The sequence below is a fragment of the Schistocerca piceifrons genome, chromosome 2 (genome assembly GCF_021461385.2).
Source record: "Schistocerca piceifrons isolate TAMUIC-IGC-003096 chromosome 2, iqSchPice1.1, whole genome shotgun sequence".
Taxonomy (NCBI): Eukaryota; Metazoa; Arthropoda; class Insecta; order Orthoptera; family Acrididae; genus Schistocerca; species Schistocerca piceifrons.
Window position 1 is genome coordinate 115,755,537 of NC_060139.1, and position 20,085 is coordinate 115,775,621.

Below are 20,085 nucleotides of genomic sequence, written 5' to 3' on the forward strand. Positions count from 1 at the left end.
CTACAAATTCCAGTCAGGATCTAGCATTTCGTCACTGCCATGTGATTGTAGAGAGGGAAAAATTGGACTTTAGATTCAATGATTCAGGGACTTATAAGTACCCTTTCTCCATGTGGGAGCTGGAATAAGCCCTGTCTGAGACTTGTGATACTGCACCCGGTCGTGACCAGATCTGGTACTGCATGCTTGGACATTTGCCAGCAGCACTGAAAGAAATCCTCCTTGAATGTTTTAATTTTATATGGTAGACAGGCAACTTCCCCAACTCATGGAGAGAGGGCAGCATGTGTTATTAGAGTATCGCCTTAACGAGCTGCATAGGGAAGACCCTGGAGTGAATGGTTAACTGTCATCTGGTCTGGCTGTTAGAGACCAGGCAACTCCTTAGCTGCTTTCAGCGTGGATTCTGAAGATTTCAGTCCACTGTTGACAACCTGACCCTGCTAGAGGCAGGTATTCAGCAGGCTTCCCTACGTATACTGTGTTGGCATATTCTTCGATAACAGTAAGGTGTGTGATACTACTTGATGACCCTGTATTCTCACACAACCGCATCAATGGGGCTTTCATGGCCACCTCTCCATCTTCGTTCGGTCTTTCCTGCCTCAGTGGTATTTTAGGACCAGAGTTGATGATTAAATGTCAGATTGTTTTGTTCAGGAGAATGGTGACCCTCAGGGCAGTGTTTTAAGTGGTACCCTCTTTGCCGTAGCCATCAACAGTATCACGTCTATGGTAAGGAGTCCCGTACAGTGCTCCTTATTTGTGGATGGTTTTGCTGTTTTTTGTTCCTCCTCCAGTGTTGGAACAGCTAGCCATCAGCTGAAACTTAACAGTGCAGAGGTTAGAGGAGCAGGCTGCAAAGAAGGGTTTTCAGTTTTTTCTGCAGATAAGTGTTGCGTGTGTGTGTGTGTGTGTGTGTGTGTGTGTGTGTGTGTGTGTGTGTGTGTGTGTGTGTGTGTACATTTTAATTGTTCGTGTTGTATTTTTAATTTACTGGTCTTGCATATGAGGGAGACCATACTGAATTATAGAGATTCAGTGAGGTTCCTGGGGCTCATTTTTGGTTCCAAATTGTTGTGTTTGTCACACCTGAGAGACCTGAAAGCCAGAACCCTGAAGGCAAGTAGCTTAGCCACAGGTCTTGGGGAGCCGACAGGATGCATCTCCTCCAGTTTTATAGCTCTTTCATGCATTTACAGTTGGACTATGGGTGTACGGTGTATGGATTGTTGAGGCCTTCTTATTTGAAGATCTACATCTACATTTGCATCTACATCCATACTCCGCAAGCAACCTGATGGTGTGTAGCAGAGGGTACTTTGAGTACCTCTATCGGTTCTCCCTTCTATTCCAGTCTCGTAGTGTTCGTGGAAATAAAGATTGTCACTATGCCTCGATGTGGGCTCTAATCTCTCTGATTTTATCCTCATGGTCTCTTTGCGAGATATACATAGGAGTGAGCAATATACTACTTGACTCCCCGGCGAAGGTATGTTCTCGAAACTTCAACAAAAGCCCATACCAAGCTACTGAGCGTCTCTCCTGCAGAGTCTTCCACTGGAGTTTATCTATCATCTCCGTAACGCTTTCACGATTACTAAATGATCCTGTAATGAAGTGCACTGCTCTCTGTTGGATCTTCTCTATCTCTTCTATCAACCCCATCTGGTAAGGATCCCACACTGGTGAGCAATATTCAAGCAGTGGGCGACCAAGTGTACCGTAACCTACTGCCTTTGTTTTTGGATTGCATTTCCTTAGGATTCTTCCAATGAATCTATGTCTGGCATCCGCTTTACAGACGATCAACTTTATATGATCATTCCATTTTAAATCACTCCCAATACCTACTCCCAGATAATTCACAGAATTAACTGCTTCCAGTTTCTGACCTGCTATATTGTAGCTAAATGATAAAGGATCTTTCTTTCTATGTATTCGCAGCACATTACACTTGTCTAAATTGAGATTCAATTGCCATTCCCTGCACCATGTGTCAATTCGTTGCAGATCCTCCTGCATTTCCGTACAATTTTCCATTGTTATAACCTCTCGATATACCACAGCATCATCCACAAAAAGCCTCAGTGAACTTCCAATGTTATCCACAAGGTCATTTATGTATGCTGTGAATAGCAACACTCCCCTGCGGCACACCTGAAATCACTCTTACTTCGGAAGACTTCTCTCCATTGAGAATAACATGCTGCGTTCTGTTATCTAGGAACTCTTCAATCCAATCACACAATTGGTCTGATAGTCCATATGCTCTTACTTTGTTCATTAAATGGCTGGGGAACTGTATCGAACGCCTTGCGGAAGTCAAGAAACATGGCATCTACCTGGGAACCCGTGTCTATGGCCCTCTGAGTCTTGTGGACGAATAGCGTGAGCTGGGTTTCACATGATCGTCTTTTTCAAAACCCATGCTGATTCCTACAGAGTACATTTCTAGTCTCCAAAAAAGTCATTATACTCGAACATAATACGTGTTCCAAAATTCTACAACTGATCGACGTTAGAGATATAGGTCTATAGTTCTGCACATCTGTCCGATGTTCCTTCTTGGAAACGGGGATGACCTATGCCCTTTTCCAATCCTTTGGAACGCTACACTCTTCCAGAGACCTACAGTACACCACTACAAGAAGGGGGCAAGTTCCTTCGCGTACTCTGTGTAAAATCGAACTGGTATCCCATCAGGTCCAGTGGCCTTTCCTCTTTTGATCATTTTTAAGTGTTTCTCTATTCCTCTGTCGTCTATTTCGATATCTACCATTTTGTCATCTGTGCGACAATCTAGAGAAGGAATTACTGTGCAGTCTTCCTCTGTGAAACAGCTTTGGAAAAAGACATTTAGTATTTCTGCCTTTAGTCTGTTATCCTCTGTTTTAGTACCATTTTGGTCACAGAGTGTCTGGACATTTTGTTTTGATCCCCCTACTGCTTTGACATATGACCAAAATTTCTTAGGATTTTCTGCCAAGTCAGTACATAGAAATCTCCTTTCGAATTCATTGAACGCCTCTCGCATAGTCCTCCTCACACTACATTTCACTTCACGTAATTTTTGTTTGTCTGCAAGGCTTTGGCTATGTTTATGTTTGCTGTGAAGTTCCCTTTGCTTCCGCAGCAGTTTTCTAACTCAGTTGTTGGACCACGGTGGCTCTTTTCCATCTCTTACGATCTTGCTTGGCATATACTCATCTAATGCATATTGTACAATGGTTTTGAACTTTGTTCACTGATCCTCAACACTATCTGTACTTGAGACAAAACTTTTGTGTTGAACCGTCAAGTACTATGAAATCTAATTTTTGTCACTTTTGCTAAACAGAAAAATCTTCCTACCTTTTTTAATATTTCTATTTACAGCTGAAATCATCGATGCAGTAACTGCTTTATGGTCACTGATTCCCTGTTCTGTGTTAACTGTTTCAAATAGTTCGGGTCTGTTTGTCACCATAAGGTCTAATATGTTATCGCCACGAGTCTGTTCTCTGTTTAACTGCTCAAGGCAGTTTTCAGATAAAGCACTTCAAAAAATTTCACTGGATTCTTTGTCCCTGACACCTGTTATAAACGTTTGAGTCTCCCAGTCTATATCCGGCAAATTAAAATCTCCACCCAGAGCTATAACATGGTTGGGAAATCTACTTGAAATATTTTCCAAATTTTCCTTCAGGTTCTCTGCCACAACAGCTGCTGAGCCAGGGGGCCTATAGAGACATCCAATTACCATGTCTGAGCCTGCTTTAACCGTGACCTTCACCCAAATTATTTCACATTTCAGATCTCCGCCAATTTCCTTCGATACTATTGCACTTTTTATCGCTATAAACACGCCTCCCCCTTCACTGTCCAGCCTATCTCTGTGGTATACATTCCAATCTGAGTTTAGAATTTCATTACTGTTTACATCTGGTTTCAGCCAACTTTCTGTCCCTAGTACTATGTGGGCATTGTGACCTTTTATTAATGAGAGCAGTTCTGGGACCTTTCTATAGGCACTCCTGCAGCTTACTATTACCACATTAATATTGTTATTCCCTGTTGCGTTTTGCCTGCTACTACCTTGTTGCATCTCAAGAGGCATCTTGTCGGGCCAAGGGAGGGAATTCTCTAACCTAAAAAACCCACATGTGCACTCCTCACATACTTCACTACCCTTGTAGTCGCTTCGTGCATGTAGTGCACGCCTGACCTATTCAGGGGGACCCTACACTTCTCCACCTGATAGTGGAGGTCGAGAAATTTGCACCCCAGATTTCCACAGAATCGTCTGAGCCTCTGGTTTAAGCCTTCCACTCGGCTCCAAACCAGAGGACCGCGATCAGTTCAGGGAACGATACTACAAATAGTTAGCTCAGATTCCACCCCACGAGTAAGGCTTTCCGCCTTCATCAACTCCGCCAGCAGCCTGTATGAACTGAGGATGACCTCTGAACCCAGACGGCAGCAGTCATTGGTGCCAACATGAGCAACAATTTGCAATTAGATGCACTCAGTGCTCTCTATCGCCGCCGGCAGGGCCTTCTCCACATCTCGGATGAGACACCCCCCGGCAAGCAGACAGAGTGAACACCGGCCTTCTTCCCTGACCTTTCCGCTATTTCCCTAAGCGGCTCCATTACCCACCTAACGTTGGAGCTCCCAATCACTAATAAGCCCCTCCCCCCGTGTGCCTGCTCAGACCTTGCTGAAGGAGCGGCCCCATGTCCATTCTCAGGCAGAGTGGGCGATGCCACATGGCCAGCCTCCACATTGACTCTCCACCTCGTGCGTCACGAACGTTGCTGAACTTGCTACTCCCCTTGGGGAGAGGGTGGCCCAACCGCGCCCGGTACCAGTGAATACGTCTCGACAGCAGGGACCATGGGTGAAGCATGTAACACCTGGCGTGTAACATGCGACACACCAGACTCCCCACTGCCGCTACACTCTGAGGCAGCAGCCTGAAGACGGCTGACAGCGGCCATCAACATGTTCAGCTGTTCGCAAACAGTGGCCAGCTCCTCCTGCATCTGTACACAACAGCTACACATCCTATCCATCCTAAGAAATCAATTTACTGTAGAGAGTTAATCAGCTTTTAACTAGACTGCTAATTCACTAAAGGCAGCTGATAGCAGACTAAACTGTGGTTACTAGGCACTTCTTGTTGAAAACAATGAAAATAGGCACTACCTGTCTCTGGACTGTATTCAAAACAAACACTAGCACTAAGGCACCACACCTGATTAAAGGGACTCTCTCTGACTGTATTCAAAACAAACACAAAATCAATGGAACACTATTACTAGTACTCGAAAATTAAAGATTCCTAAAAGCAAAAACACATGGAAGAAGAAGTGACAAGTAAGAAAAATACAGATAATACTTAAATTAATGTAGCTCGCTGTACAGCAGATGTGAAGCAGACGGCAGTTACGACAACACTGATCACTGACCCTGTCCATCACGAGGGGCTCCGACTGACCACAGGTGCCTATAGGACCAGTCCCATACCCAGCCTCTGTGCTGAGGCTGGGAAACCACTGCTTACCATCCGGCGGCAGCTCCTCACAGTGCATCAGGCTCTGCCTTCATCCGCACTGTTGCTCGTCTGCCTCTGGAATGCATTTTTTCCAACTGCCCGTGAGTCACAATGCCATTTGGGATCTGTGTGCAACGAGTGCTGGAGTCCCTCAGAGTGGAACCAGTATGACCCCAAAGCCAGGGTTTTAACCATCTGCTGCCCTGATTACTGGAGAGGCCCAGAGTAATTATAGATTTGGTGTTGTACAAGAGAGACTGCACTCCTGCTTCCGTTTTTAATGCGTTAGTTTCTGACATTTTACCTAAGCAGCACAAATATGTAACTGCTTTTTCGTAATGACCACCAACTCCCGCATCTCCAGCCAGAACGAAACTATCATGTGGGATGCAAGCAGCAATCTGGAGGTGGAACAGGGAAGGAGAAGGGGTAGTAGTGTATGGGTGGGGTGAGAGACGAATGCTATCTGGTGGAGTGTGCAGGAACTAGACCACCAACAGGCGCAGCGTCAGGAGGTTGTGGGGCATGGAAGTGGGGGAAAAAGGAGCAGAAAAGGAGAGGAGTGGGGAAAGATTGGCAGATAGCTGCAAATAAACAGGGTGGGAGATGAGAATGGGGAGGAATGATAGGACAGGGGAGGGTGTGGGGACAGTACGTTACCGTAGGTTGAGGGCGGGATAGTTATGGGAGTGGAGACTGTGTTGTAAGGATAACTTCCATCTGCACAGTTCAGAAAAGCTGGTGGTGGAGGGAAGGATCCAGATGGCTCAGGTAGTGAAGCAGTCACTGAAATCAAATGTTTTATGTTCAGCTGCGCGTTGTGCTGCAGGGTGATCTACAGTGCTCTTGGCCACAGTTTGGTGGTGGCTGTTCATCCTGGTGGACAGCTGGTTGGTAGTCATACAAATATAAAAAGGTGTGCAACGATTGCAGCAGAGCTGGTGAATGCCATGACTGCTTTCACTGGTGGCCCAGCCACTGATGGAATAGAATAAACCTGTGACAGGACTGGAATAGGACATGCTGGGTGGGTGGGATGGGCACGTTTTGGACCTGGGTCTTCCACAGCGATACGATCGTTGTGGCAAGAGACTGGGACTGGGAGTGGCAATGTGACCAGCTGCCCAAATTAGTAACTTACTTCAAAATTAATAAATCAACCTTGGGGAACAAGAGGGTGGTCAGACTACGGATGAATGAATGAATAAATAAATAAAACAGATGCTTGCCTTGTCTCTCTTTTTAACAAGGTCCCATTATGATTTTTTTTTTCAATTACAAACATAGTAACTAGAAGGTCTGTATCATTGTGATTATTTTATAGATTTCCTTCTTACTACTAGAAGATGATCGTGCCTGTAGTGATACAATATTTGGTCAATTATTTCACAGGGTCACAATGAATTATATACTGGGAAAAATCTTATTTGTAGTTAACCCTAAGGTATTGATAAACATAAGGAATGTAGTACTAATATTTTATCTAGTCAACACTTTCTTAATTTTCTCTTGTTGTGTCATTATGTGTTTTCTTTGATTAGTTGTGAACTGAGCACTTAACCTTTTATATAAAATTATTAACTAAGCATCATGACTTGAGACTCACATTAGTACAGGATAAAGTTTTGTTTATAAATTCATACAGTATATAGCAGTCATATACTATACAGCAACCACTCAATGATATATTTGTTACGGCTCACAAAATTCTAGTCTTTAGGTGCCCAGCTATTCATAAAATTAGCTATCCAAGAAACTCATTGTCTTTCAAAATAATCTGTCTCATTTTAACTCATTGCAGTGTACTGGGATGGTTTACAGTAACAAAATTCTTAAGTAAAGTTAATAATTCAGTGAAACTACATTGTTACTTCCCAACCACCAGATGGCAATCACACAACCAAGTATCAATTTAATAGCTTCCCTACTAGTCTAGGAGTATGATAATACACTGTTGCATTTTGCCCTAATGAAATCCTCCTAATCATGAAAGTCCAGCCAAAGGAACTGTCAATAAAATAAATTGCAAAACTTAAATAAATGTGAAATATTAAGTAAAATGATATAGGGACAGTCTGTTAGGACAAGGAATGATGTAATTATTCAATCTCTGTTTTATTTGTCTCAAGAAAATTGAATTGTGGCCTTACAGAGGCTAATACTTACAGGGAAACAAAGACCAGTATGGTATGAAGTATCAGTGCAGCCAAAGCAAGCATAGTGTGCACAGGCAACATTTAACTCGTGCCAATGGCATTGTGCAGTGCACCAGAAGGTTAATCGGAACAAAATCCCAACATGTAATATTTCACTCAAAGCTGTGTGAATCCCAATTCCCCAACAACAATCTTCAGTATCAAAAGTCTATGTAAACTCAAAATTAATATACATTAACAAGTCCAGTCTAGATGCATCCTGCACCAACACTCACGTACATAGCTCATAGGTCACCCAAGCTCTTACCACCTAACCAATTCAAGAACAGCAATCAATAGACCTTGATACCAGCTCTGCCTGCTCCTGCCTCAACCATCGCATATGACAGACATTTATTTATTTATTTAGCATCCAATAGATCACACATGTGATATAGGATTTGTCATTTGATTACACGCAACACATAACAACACATACACATAATAAATTGACAAACATATACAAACAGCAAACAAATTACATACACATAGTACATAAGTAGTGTACATACATAGTCAGAAAAGTTATTGCATCCACCATTCCAAATTCTATACAGGTTTTCATATATCCCAAATGTGTTTCAGCAGTAGTAACTGAATATTATTTCTAAAAATGAAAATAATCAATTATGGACAATATAATGTAAATGGATAGATAAAAAAATCTACTCACCAAGACGAGGCAGGAGAACACACATGTAAAGAGATACTGAAATTTGCAGGTTTGGGCCCAAACTCTTTGCCTTTACAAATGTCTGCGTGTGTCTGTGTATGTGTGAATGGATATGTGTGTGTGTGCGAGTGTATACCTGTCCTTTTTTCCCCCTAAGATAAGTCTTTCCGCTCCCGGGATTGGAATGACTCCTTACCCTCTCCCTTAAAACCCACATCCTTTCGTCTTTCCCTCTTTCCTGATGAAGCAACCGTTTGTTGCGAAAGCTTGAATTTTGTGTGTATGTTTGTGTTTGTTTGTGTGTCTATCGACCTGCCAGCGCTTTTGTTTGGTAAGTCTCATCATCTTTGTTTTATATATATATATAATAGAAGGAAACATTCCACGTGGGAAAAATTATATATAAAAACAAAGGTGAGGTGACTTACCGAACGAAAGCGCTGGCAGGTCGATAGACACACAAACATACACACAAAATTCAAGCTTTCGCAACAAACTGTTGCCTCATCAGGAAAGAAGGAAGGAGAGGGGAAGACGAAAGGAAGTGGGTTTTAAGGGAGAGGGTAAGGAGTCATTCCAATCCCGGGAGCGGAAAGACTTACCTTAGGGGGAAAAAGGACGGGTATACACTCGCACACACACGCATATCCATCCACACATATACAGACACAAGCAGACATATTTAAAGAAAAAGAGTTTGGGCAGAGATGTCAGTCGAGGCGGAAGTGCAGAGGCAAAGATGTTGTTGAATGACAGGTGAGGTATGAGTGGCGGTAACTTGAAATTAGCGGAGATTGAGGCCTGGTGGATAATGGGAAGAGAGGATATATTGAAGAGCAAGTTCCCATCTCCGGAGTTCGGATAGGCTGGTGTTAGTGGGAAGTATCCAGATAACATGGACGGTGTAACACTGTGCCAAGATGTGCTGGCCGTGCACCAAGGCATGTTTAGCCACAGGGTGATCCCCATTACCAACAAACACTGTCTACCTGTGTCCATTCATGCGAATGGACAGTTTGTTGCTGGTCATTCCCACATTGAATGCATCACAGTGTAGGCAGGTCAGTTGGTAAATCACGTGGGTGCTTTCACATGTGGCTCTGCCTTTGATCGTGTACATCTTCCGGGTTACAGGACTGGAGTAGGTGGTGGTGGGAGGGTGCATGGGACAGGTTTTACACCGGGGGCGGTTAAAAGGATAGGAGCCAGAGGTTAGGGAAGGTGGTTTGGGGATTTCATAGGGATGAACTAACAGGTTACGAAGGTTAGGTGGACGGCGGAAAGACACTCTTGGTGGAGTGGGGAGGATTTCATGAAGGATGGATCTCATTTCAGGGCAGGATTTGAGGAAGTCGTATCCCTGCTGGAGAGCCACATTCAGAGTCTGGTCCAGTCCCAGAAAGTATCCTGTCATAAGTGGGGCACTTTTGTGGTTCTTCTGTGGGGGATTCTGGGTTTGAGGGGATGAGGAAGTGGCTCTGGTTATTTGCTTCTGTACCAGGTCGGGAGGGTAGTTGCAGGATGCGAAAGCTGCTGTCAGGTTGTTGGTGTAATGGTTCAGGGATTCCGGACTGGAGCAGATTCGTTTGCCACGAAGACCTAGGCTGTAGGGAAGGGACCGTTTGATGTGGAATGGGTGGCAGCTGTCATAATGGAGGTACTGTTGCTTGTTGGTGGGTCTGATGTGGACGGACGTGTGAAGCTGGCCATTGGACAGGCGGAGGTCAACTTCAAGGAAAGTGGCATGGGATTTGGAGTAGGACCAGGTGAATCTGATGGAACCAAAGGAGTTGAGGTTGGAGAGGAAATTCTGGAGTTCTTCTTCACTGTGAGTCCAGATCATGAAGATGTCATCAATAAATCTGTACCAAACTTTGGGTTGGCAGGCCTGGGTAACCAAGAAAGCTTCCTCTAAGCGACCCATGAATAGGCTGGCGTACAAGGGGGCCATCCTGGTACCCATGGCTGTTCCCTTTAAGTGTTGGTATGTCTGGCCTTCAAAAGTGAAGAAGTTGTGGGTCAGGATGAAGCTGGCTAAGGTGATGAGGAAAGAGGTTTTAGGTAGGGTGGCAGGTGATCGGCGTGAAAGGAAATGCTCCATCGCAGCGAGGCCCTGGACGTGCGGAATATTTGTGTATAAGCAAGTGGCATCAATGGTTACAAGGATGGTTTGCGGGGGTAACACATTGGGTAAGGATTCCAGGCGTTCGAGAAAGTGGTTGGTGTCTTTGATGAAGGATTGAAGGATGGGAGACTGCATGTAATGGGTTGAAGGTGTTGATCTACGTAGGCAGAGATACGTTCTGTGGGGGCTTGGTAACCAGCTACAATGGGGCGGCCGGGATGATTGGGTTTGTGGATTTTAGGAAGAAGGTAGAAGGTAGGGGTGCGGGGTGCTGGTGGGGTCAGGAGGTTGATGGAGTCAGGTGAAAGGTTTTGCAGGGGGCCTAAGGTTCTGAGGATTCCTTGAAGCTCCGCCTGGACATCGGGAATGGGGTTACCTTGGCAAACTTTGTATGTGGTGTTGTCTGAAAGCTGACGCAATCCCTCAGCCACATACTCCCGACGATCAAGTACCATGGTCGTGGAACCCTTGTCCGCCGGAAGAATGACGATGGATCGGTCAGCCTTCAGATCACGGATAGCCTGGGCTTCAGCAGTGGTGATGTTGGGAGTAGGATTAAGGTTTTTTAAGAAGGATTGAGATGCAAGGCTGGAAGTCAGAAATTCCTGGAAGGTTTGGAGAGGGTGATTTTGAGGAAGAGGAGGTGGGTCCCGCTGCGACGGAGGACGGAACTGTTCCAGGCAGGGTTCAATTTGGATGGTGTCTTGGGGAGTTGGATCATTAGGAGTAGGATTAGGATCATTTTTCTTCGTGGCAAAGTGATATTTCCAGCAGAGAGTACGAGTGTAGGACAGTAAATCTGTGACGAGGGCTGTTTGGTTGAATCTGGGAGTAGGGCTGAAGGTGAGGCCTTTGGATAGGATAGAGGTTTCGGATTGGGAGAGAGGTTTGGAGGAAGGGTTAACTACTGAATTAGGGTGTTGTGGTTCCAGATTGTGTTGATTGGAATTTTGAGGTTTTGGAGGGAGTGGAGCTGGAAGTGGGAGATTGAGTAGATGGGAGAGACTGGGTTTGTGTGTAATGAGAGGAGGTTGAGGTTTGCTGGAAAGGTTGTGAAGGGTGAGTGAGTTGCCTTTCCGGAGGTGGGAAACCAGGAGATTGGATAGTTTTTTGGGTGGAGGGTGGCATGCTGTTCTAATTTACGGTTGGCCTGTAGGAGGATGCTCTGAACAGCCGGTGTGGATGTGGGAGAGGAAAGATTAAGGACTTTTATCAAGGATAGGAGTTGACGGGTGTGTTCATTGGCTGAGTTGATGTGTAGGTGAAGGATTAGGTGGGTGAGGGCAATGGATTGTTCAGTTTGGAACTGGTATAGGGACTGATGGAAAGAAGGGTTGCAGCCAGAGATGGGAACTTTAAGTGTGAGGCCTTTGGGGGTAATGCCAAATGTCAGACAAGCCTGAGAAAATAGAATATGGGAGCGTAATCTGGCTAGGGCGAAGGCATGTTTGCGGAGGGAATGTAAATAAAACATAATGGGGTCGTTGTGGGGGTGTTGTGAGGGTGACATGGTATTAGAAGGTGGAAAGTGTAAGATGAGGAAATGAAAATGAAAATAAAAATATATGGGGAGGGATAAAGGTGGACTGGAAAGTAAATGGAGATCTGGTGTGAAAAAAGGTGAAAAGGTGTTGGTTACAGCTGGGCTATGTTGGACTTGGGTTGGTAGACAACGATGTGCGCAAAGGTTAGGTGGTTGTGTTGCCGCCAAAACACGTTAGAGGACGGAGAAATTCGGGAAAATTTCGAAAAAACTGCGTGTAATATATTAAAAGGAGTGGTTTTGTGGTGGCAGATTATGAAAATGAGGCTAACAATTGTCTGACGAAGAAATAATGACGTTAAAACCTGTGGGAAGCGGCTAAAAATTATCAGTGATGTGGGAAAAACGGAAATGGAAATAAAGCGAAAGTTATTAGAATTAGTAGAAAGGGTTGTTTAAAAGGTGAAAGGAACTGTTTGTGAACTAGAAATGGCGGATTTTATAGCGGCGGTAGTGTTGAAAGCGGCAAAAAAATTTTTTTGTTTATGGTTTGGAAGTGGGTTACGTACTATTGAGTATATATAGGCGGAATAAAATTGTATAGCAGATTACGGTAAAAAGGAGAAGGTGAATACAAAGTGAAACTACTGGCAAAAACAGAAAGAGAAAATAAGACGACAGAAAAGATTTCGAAATGCAACAGTGACAATAACAAACGTAATTGTTGGGTTCAAATTAATGATATCAATATAATAGAGGGAAACATTCCACGCGGGAAAAATATATTTAAAAACAAAGATGATGTGACTTACCATACGAAAGCGCTGGCAGGTCGATAGAAACACAAACAGACATATACATACACACAAAATTCAAGCTTTCGCAACAAACTGTTGCCTCATCAGGAAAGAGGGAAGGAGAGGGAAAGACGAAAGGATGTGGGTTTTAAGGGAGAGGGTAAGGAGTCATTCCAATCCCGGGAGCGGAAAGACTTACCTTAGGGGGAAAAAGGACGGGTATACACTCGCACACACACACATATATCCATCCACACATATACAGACACAAGCAGACATATTTAAAGAAAAAGAGTTTGGGCAGAGATGTCAGTCGAGGCGGAAGTGCAGAGGCAAAGATGTTGTTGAATGACAGGTGAGGTATGAGTGGCGGTAACTTGAAATTAGCGGAGATTGAGGCCTGGTGGATAACGGGAAGAGAGGATATATTGAAGAGCAATTTCGCATCTCCGGAGTTCTGACAGGTTGGTGTTAGTGGGAAGTATCCAAATAACCCGGACGGTGTAACACTGTGCCAAGATGTGCTGGCTGTGCACCAAGGCATGTTTAGCCACAGGGTGATCCTCATTACCAACAAACACTGTCTGCCTGTGTCCATTCATGCGAATGGACAGTTTGTTGCTGGTCATTTCCACATAGAATGCGTCACAGTGTAGGCAGGTCAGTTGGTAAATCACGTGGGTGCTTTCACATGTGGCTCTGCCTTTGATCGTGTACACCTTCCGGGTTACAGGACTGGAGTAGGTGGTGGTGGGAGGGTGCATGGGACAGGTTTTACACCAGGGGCGGTTACAAGGATAGGAGCCAGAGGGTAGGGAAGGTGGTTTGGGGATTTCATAGGGATGAACTAACAGGTTACGAAGGTTAGGTGAATGGCGGAAAGACACTCTTGGTGGAGTGGGGAGGATTTCATGAAGGATGGATCTCATTTCAGGGCAGGATTTGAGGAAATCGTATCCCTGCTGGAGAGCCACATTCAGAGTCTGGTCCAGTCCCAGAAAGTATCCTGTCATAAGTGGGGCACTTTTGTGGTTCTTCTGTGGGGGATTCTGGGTTTGAGGGGATGAGGAAGTGGCTCTGGTTATTTGCTTCTGTACCAGGTCGGGAGGGTAGTTGCGGGATGCGAAAGCTGTTGTCAGGTTGTTGGTGTGAGGGAAACATTCCACGTAGGAAATATATATCTAAAAACAAAGATGATGTGACTTACCAAATGAAAGTGCTGGCAGGTCGACAGACACACAAACAAACACAAACATACACACAAAATTCAAGCTTTCGCAACAAACTGTTGCCTCATCTGGAAAGAGGGAAGGAGAGGGAAAGACAAAAGGATGTGGGTTTTAAGGGAGAGGGTAAGGAGTCATTGCAATCCCGGGAGCGGAAAGACTTACCTTAGGGGGAAAAGGACGGGTATACACTCGCACACAAACACATATCCATCCACACATATACAGACACAAGCAGACATATTTAAAGACCACTTTCATTTGGTAAGTCACATCACCTTTGTTTTTATATATATATATATATATATATATCCAATTAGATCATATTTTCAAAAATTGATTATTTTTGTTCCAACCACTGGCCAACCAGATACTTACCTCTGTCCCTCCAGCCTCATTCCAACCCCATTGACTGCATGCCTCTTACTTACCAGTCTGGCCCGTCCATTATGCTGCAACTTACCAGCCATATATCGTTATATCGCTCAATTAAACCTTCTGTACCATGAACAATATATGTATATGACTTACTGCTTGTAACTTCCCACCACATACAAGTTTTCCCTTTTGTTCCACTTTAAATTACTTTGCATGATTATTGATAGACATTTACAAGCTTATAATAGTAAAACCAACTGATATGTATATAAGTACAACATAACTTCTGCACAATTTCAGTGCAGTAATGTGTTCAATGAAAATTTGTGTGTGTGTGTGTGTGTGTGTGTGTGTGTGTGTGTGTGTGTGTGTAAGTATAATCTAACTTCTGCACCATTTCAGTGCAGTAATGTGTTCATTGTAAATAAGTATTACAGTAGTTGTATTACATGTTTATTACCTTATAAATAAATAAAAAACGTTTTTTATTTTAAATTCAGTGCAATAGTATTTGTAAAATGACTCTTAGTGTTCATTAAAAATGACGATCATTCCACTTGGGACCTGTGGAATGGTACATTTGTTTATTTGTTTTAGTTGTAAATATTTGTCATGTATTGTTGTTTTTCTGACATGTTCCACATCCAGGAGGACCTCCTCACTACGGATCAATTGGAATGAAAGTAAATCTAATCTAATCTAAAATCTAATCTAGTGAAAAATAAGTATGAAAATAATTTTCATCCACAAGGTTATTTAATACTTAAATTAAAAACTACATTAATCCAGATCTTGCCAAATATGTTACATCGAATATTTCAATCTAAACTAACTTAGTAGCTAATAATAATGTTGCTGTTCATCCACCGTAGTACTAAAAAATTGATACATGGTACCAAATGTTTTTCACAGATGTATCCCACACTTAGTTGAGACTCAGTACTTAACTGTAACTTCCACTTTGTCTTTCACATTGAACACTTATTTTACAAGCTTTTTTCCAGTCATATAACTGATATTCAGACATTAATGGCATATGCACGCTTACAGGAAATATAACATATTGTACCTTAGATTCCTGAGCCAAGAAATTTGCACAACCCAGGTAATGTCTCGGTTATAAAAGCAGCTGGTTCATATTGATCTTCATCATCACTCTCTTCATCATTATGACTGGCATCTGTACTATCAATTTCACTAGATGCAACAGAGTTCTCCCAGTCTTCTGATTCACTTTCTGAAGTTTGGTTTAAGTCTTCTGAATTCATAATATCAGTTTTAGTAGCCCATAGATTTGGGAATTTCTGAAAACAAAGTAATAGTAGTAAATCTTTATTGTACATAAAACACACATTTATTGCTCCACTGACGTTTAGTGCTACATTAGAATGATAATTTCATAAAATAAATTAACTGGATGCACTAAATGCACGTTTTTGAGAAGCATACATGCCTACACCTTTTTTTCTCCTGTATCTTTTCTTAGTACACATCTTGAGAGAAATAATTGTAACACACCTACCATAATCAAAATTTACCTGCTCCTTTTATCACTTCAACTGTATAATCATCACAATGTAAGTTTTCCTTTTGTGGAAATGAATCACATAGCACTTTTCAAATTCTTAGTGGACAGCCTCACTGAGCTAGTTATTTGATTACTTTAAATCATACTACGATCAACACTTTTAATTGATGTAACTTTTGAAGCAACCAGTTTCCAACAATATTTGCAATGTTCATTTACAAAAAGTCTCACCTTAGGTATATGTTTGCCAGAAAGACTACTGTTCACTACACCAATTAAAGAAAAGAAAAAAAAAAGAGCAAGCATTCATTAATCCAAAGTTTGGTAGAATTCCTTGACAGGAAAGATCTGCAGAATGACTATACAGCTCAAACAATAATCAAGTTAACAAAATAGCACACCTTACACACAGCCATGAGTATAAATAATACACTGCTGGTACATTTCATTAAATTATAATCTACCTACACGGTAAAAGATATATATGGCATATGGTATTGTTGGCTGGGATATCCTGCAGGTTGGGTCCAGCCACATGTTGGAAAGAGTGCTCTTCCTCCACACACTTTTGTCTCTGTGAGAGTTGTCTTATGTGTATTTATAGTTTCTAGATGTGTGAGTAGTGTAGTGTTTATGTTTGTGTTGTATGACGATGAGAGAAGGGAGAGGGTGGAACCCAGTGTCACCACAGGCAAAATAATATGAAATGGTTTTTCATATTACAGAAAAGAGCCTAGAGGATCAGAACAAATGCGAAATTGGAAAAATCTTTTAAAAGCCTATAAACTAATTTTACTTAAAATAATGGAAAGGCAATCACCCACGTATAGCAGATTGATGTGTGGCAAATAGACATTCACAACAGAAAGCAGTGTTCACTAGTTTTTCATCTCTCTGGCTCTTTTCTAGAAGAAGATACACACATTCACACAAACAGCCACAGAGACACCCAAACATGACAAATTCAGTTGCAGGCAGGCACAACAAAAAGAATGGTACACATTTAGCTTTTGGCCAAAGCCTTTTTCAGAAAAGAAAACACACACACACACACACACACACACACACACACACACACACACACACTTTCACTCAAGGAAGCAGACCACAAGCACATATGACTCTCATCTCTGGCAGCTCAGTATGGAATGTCACTGGAATGCCATTGGCATTCCGGTCCAAGCTGCTGGGGATGGCTGTCATGTGCGTCTGAGGTGTGCTTGCTTGTGTGAATGTAGGTGTGTCTTCTTTTCTGAAGAAGGCTTTGGCTCACAGCTAAATGCATCCTGGAAATCGAATGAATATTGAATTTGATCCCGATGCTGGTAGTAACGCCAATTGGGCAACAGAGGAACTGAACCCAGTCATTTCTGAAAGGAAATTCCTGAAATAAGTAAAAAAGCATATCCATTCACAACGGTATTTAAGAAAATGCAGTACTGATAAATAAGCGACCATACCAATTTCTGTGCAGATTAATATTACCCTTGACAAATGTGACTGAGAACTGTCAATGCATATGACTGATATGCATATGATAGATATGAACAAGCGTGACAAACAGTCCGCCGCTCAAATCAATACCACTCTTACTGAGTACAATATGGAATTAGCTACTCACATTGATTTCCCATTTGTCAAGTATTTCTACCAAAATTTCGGTACTTAGGAAAACTTACGAAGGCGTTCCAGAGGCAGTAAAGAAGACAACAACAAATGTACAGTAACTGCAGACACTGCAGTCAAGCGCTGTAACCACTGTGCACCAATTCTCTCAGAGAGTTGAGAGTTTAGTACTTGACACTGAAGAAGTGGTACGTTAGTGCTTAGAAGCCAAAGATCAAAAATTCTACTACAAATTCACTAAATGGTTGGAAGAGAAGAACAAAGAGGTTAATGAAAAGTTAAATACAGAGTGGAAAGATATTGCACAGCGAATTAATGCAGAGGCAACACTTGGTTCGGGTGCTGTGGGTGAAACCATTCAAAATAATCCAGCAGATACAAAGCATGTGTGAAGCGTGACATTCCTGAGTGGAGTGAACACTTGTCAATGACTTACACTGCAAGGTTATGGTACCCCCGCACCAAATTACGTTCCTAAAATGTATGAATCGGTTGATCCTTACCACCAAACTTACCTGAATGATTCAGCACCAATGACTCCCCATCAAGAGTATGAATGAATAGGTGGGGGAAGCATCCACTTTAGTTTCACTACTTCTTGAAGAAAGGTTATTGAAGCACCGACAGTTTCAGGCATATTTACCTGAAAAGAAATCCCCACACCCTGTTTTCTTTATAAAGGCAGAAAATTCAGTTTGTGACAGTATATATTCAGGGTGAAGGGACTAGAGGTGTTGGTAAATTATCAATATACTGATACTTTTTCCAATAAATATTGACATATACTGGTGATATGCTTTTCACTGATATATTTATATCAAAATGGCAATATCGAGTGCTGGTATTTTTATTGTATATCCTATTTTTTTCGCAATTTTCAATAAATGTTTGAAGTAGTTGTTTTGAAACTATGGTAGAACATAATTTTACTTTCATTGTGTGAAGGAGTGTTATTTCTTAAGCTTTCTCTTTGACTGCATGAAACAAGTATAAATGGCAGAAAGAAGAAGTCCATTTGCACTAGGAGTTGGTGGTGTAAATGGAATAACAAGACACCAATGTGAAGAAATAGCACACCAGTTGCATTGAAATCAATTTTTAACACAACTAATGTGCTATTTCTACACATCAGCATTCTTCAAAACCAGTAGCTGAAACTGATGAACAAAAATCTAAATGACAAGATTCGCCTTCACCATGGGTGGAGGGGGAAATGCTAAGGTAATCAGCAGTCAGCACTACCAACAGAAACAGCAACATTTAACTTCACCATGCAATTTTGACTCTTTAACTGCTAGGTCACTGGCGTTTGCAGAAATGAAAAAACAGGGAAGTCGACATGAAGTGTTCAGACACATCTGATATGTGATGAAACCGAACTACGGACCCATCTGACACCATTTATTGTGCCACATACCTGCAGTTACTATTGTTAGCAAAGTGTTATTGACAAGAGTGAACCTGCACTGCATCATTTTCCTTTCAATTCCTGTCCTGAGGGGGATAAGCAGGCTGCTAGCTTGTTGATGTAGGCTGCTAGCTTGTTGATGTACAGAATACCTAACAATAAATCAATACTTAAATACAGATAGCTATAAAACTGGCACTATATTTACAATGTGCAGCTGATATTTTCTTGGCTGGTACATTATATTTTTCAGTAACTATATCAATAGTTCTTTTGATATATCGAGGTCTGACTGTGATACTTTTTTAAAATATCGATATATCAGATTCCTGATATTAAAAATATCAACAGTCATAGAAGGGACCCTGTGAACAGCCACATCTGCCGATAAATACACTACATATGACGAGTTTGAGAAGGCTTTCCTGGTACGTTTTGGTCAGGAGCATCTTATAAAGGAGGTTTTTAGCCTATGAGCTTGTAACTCCAAACAGAGTAGCTTGAGAAAATACTTTGAGCGCTATATCAATAAGACAAGATACTGGGACAATCCTATCGCATAGATTTGCTGTGGGTTCTAAACATAATATTGCTGATTAATATACTTAAGAAGCTAATCACAAAACCAGACAATGATTTGAAATACTTTCTTTCGGCCCTAGATTCGACAGGTTTGATACAAGATGTTTTCAAATATGCTAACAGGAATGGTGGTTCACAGCTTGTCGACACCAGCTCGCACGCCATCAATCCTGGGTGCAGTAACAGGTGATGTGGCAATGACACAGTGCCACAGACCACACTGCTGAATTAAAACAATCATGTAAACACTCAGAACTCTAGGCATTTTGAAAGACATTCAAGGAATAACAGCCGCCAGTTCAACGCAGGGTACCACACAAATCGCAATTGGACTGCACAGAACCAGTGGCATTCCAATTATCGTAACCAGTGGCAGCAAAATCATGAAAACTGGCCAGCGCCACAAAATTCTGAGTATGCTAACAGACAGGCAGACAATGCAAGGCCTACACAAAATTGGTCACCACCTCAAAACAGTAATTTTGACAACTGAACTATACAGAACATTCTCTAAATTGGCTGTGA

General features: G+C 42.3%; 1 protein-coding gene across 7 annotated transcripts in view; it reads right to left on the reverse strand.

Moving 5' to 3' along the window:
• The window catches only part of LOC124776416 (leucine-rich repeat protein SHOC-2-like), a 189,297-nt gene that overhangs the window by 56,417 nt on the left and 112,795 nt on the right, over window positions 1-20,085 (reverse strand). For 3 of the 7 annotated variants that reach the window (XM_047251403.1, XM_047251404.1, XM_047251409.1), the window contains exon 5: window positions 15,154-15,720. In XM_047251403.1, coding sequence (XP_047107359.1) covers window positions 15,487-15,720 — 234 coding nt within the window. In that variant the 3' untranslated portion in view covers window positions 15,154-15,486. Of the gene's footprint in view, window positions 1-15,153; window positions 15,721-18,085; window positions 18,235-20,085 lie in introns of those variants that run through there. The other 4 variants (XR_007015617.1, XM_047251405.1, XM_047251408.1 and 1 more) reach the window with 3 other exon arrangements.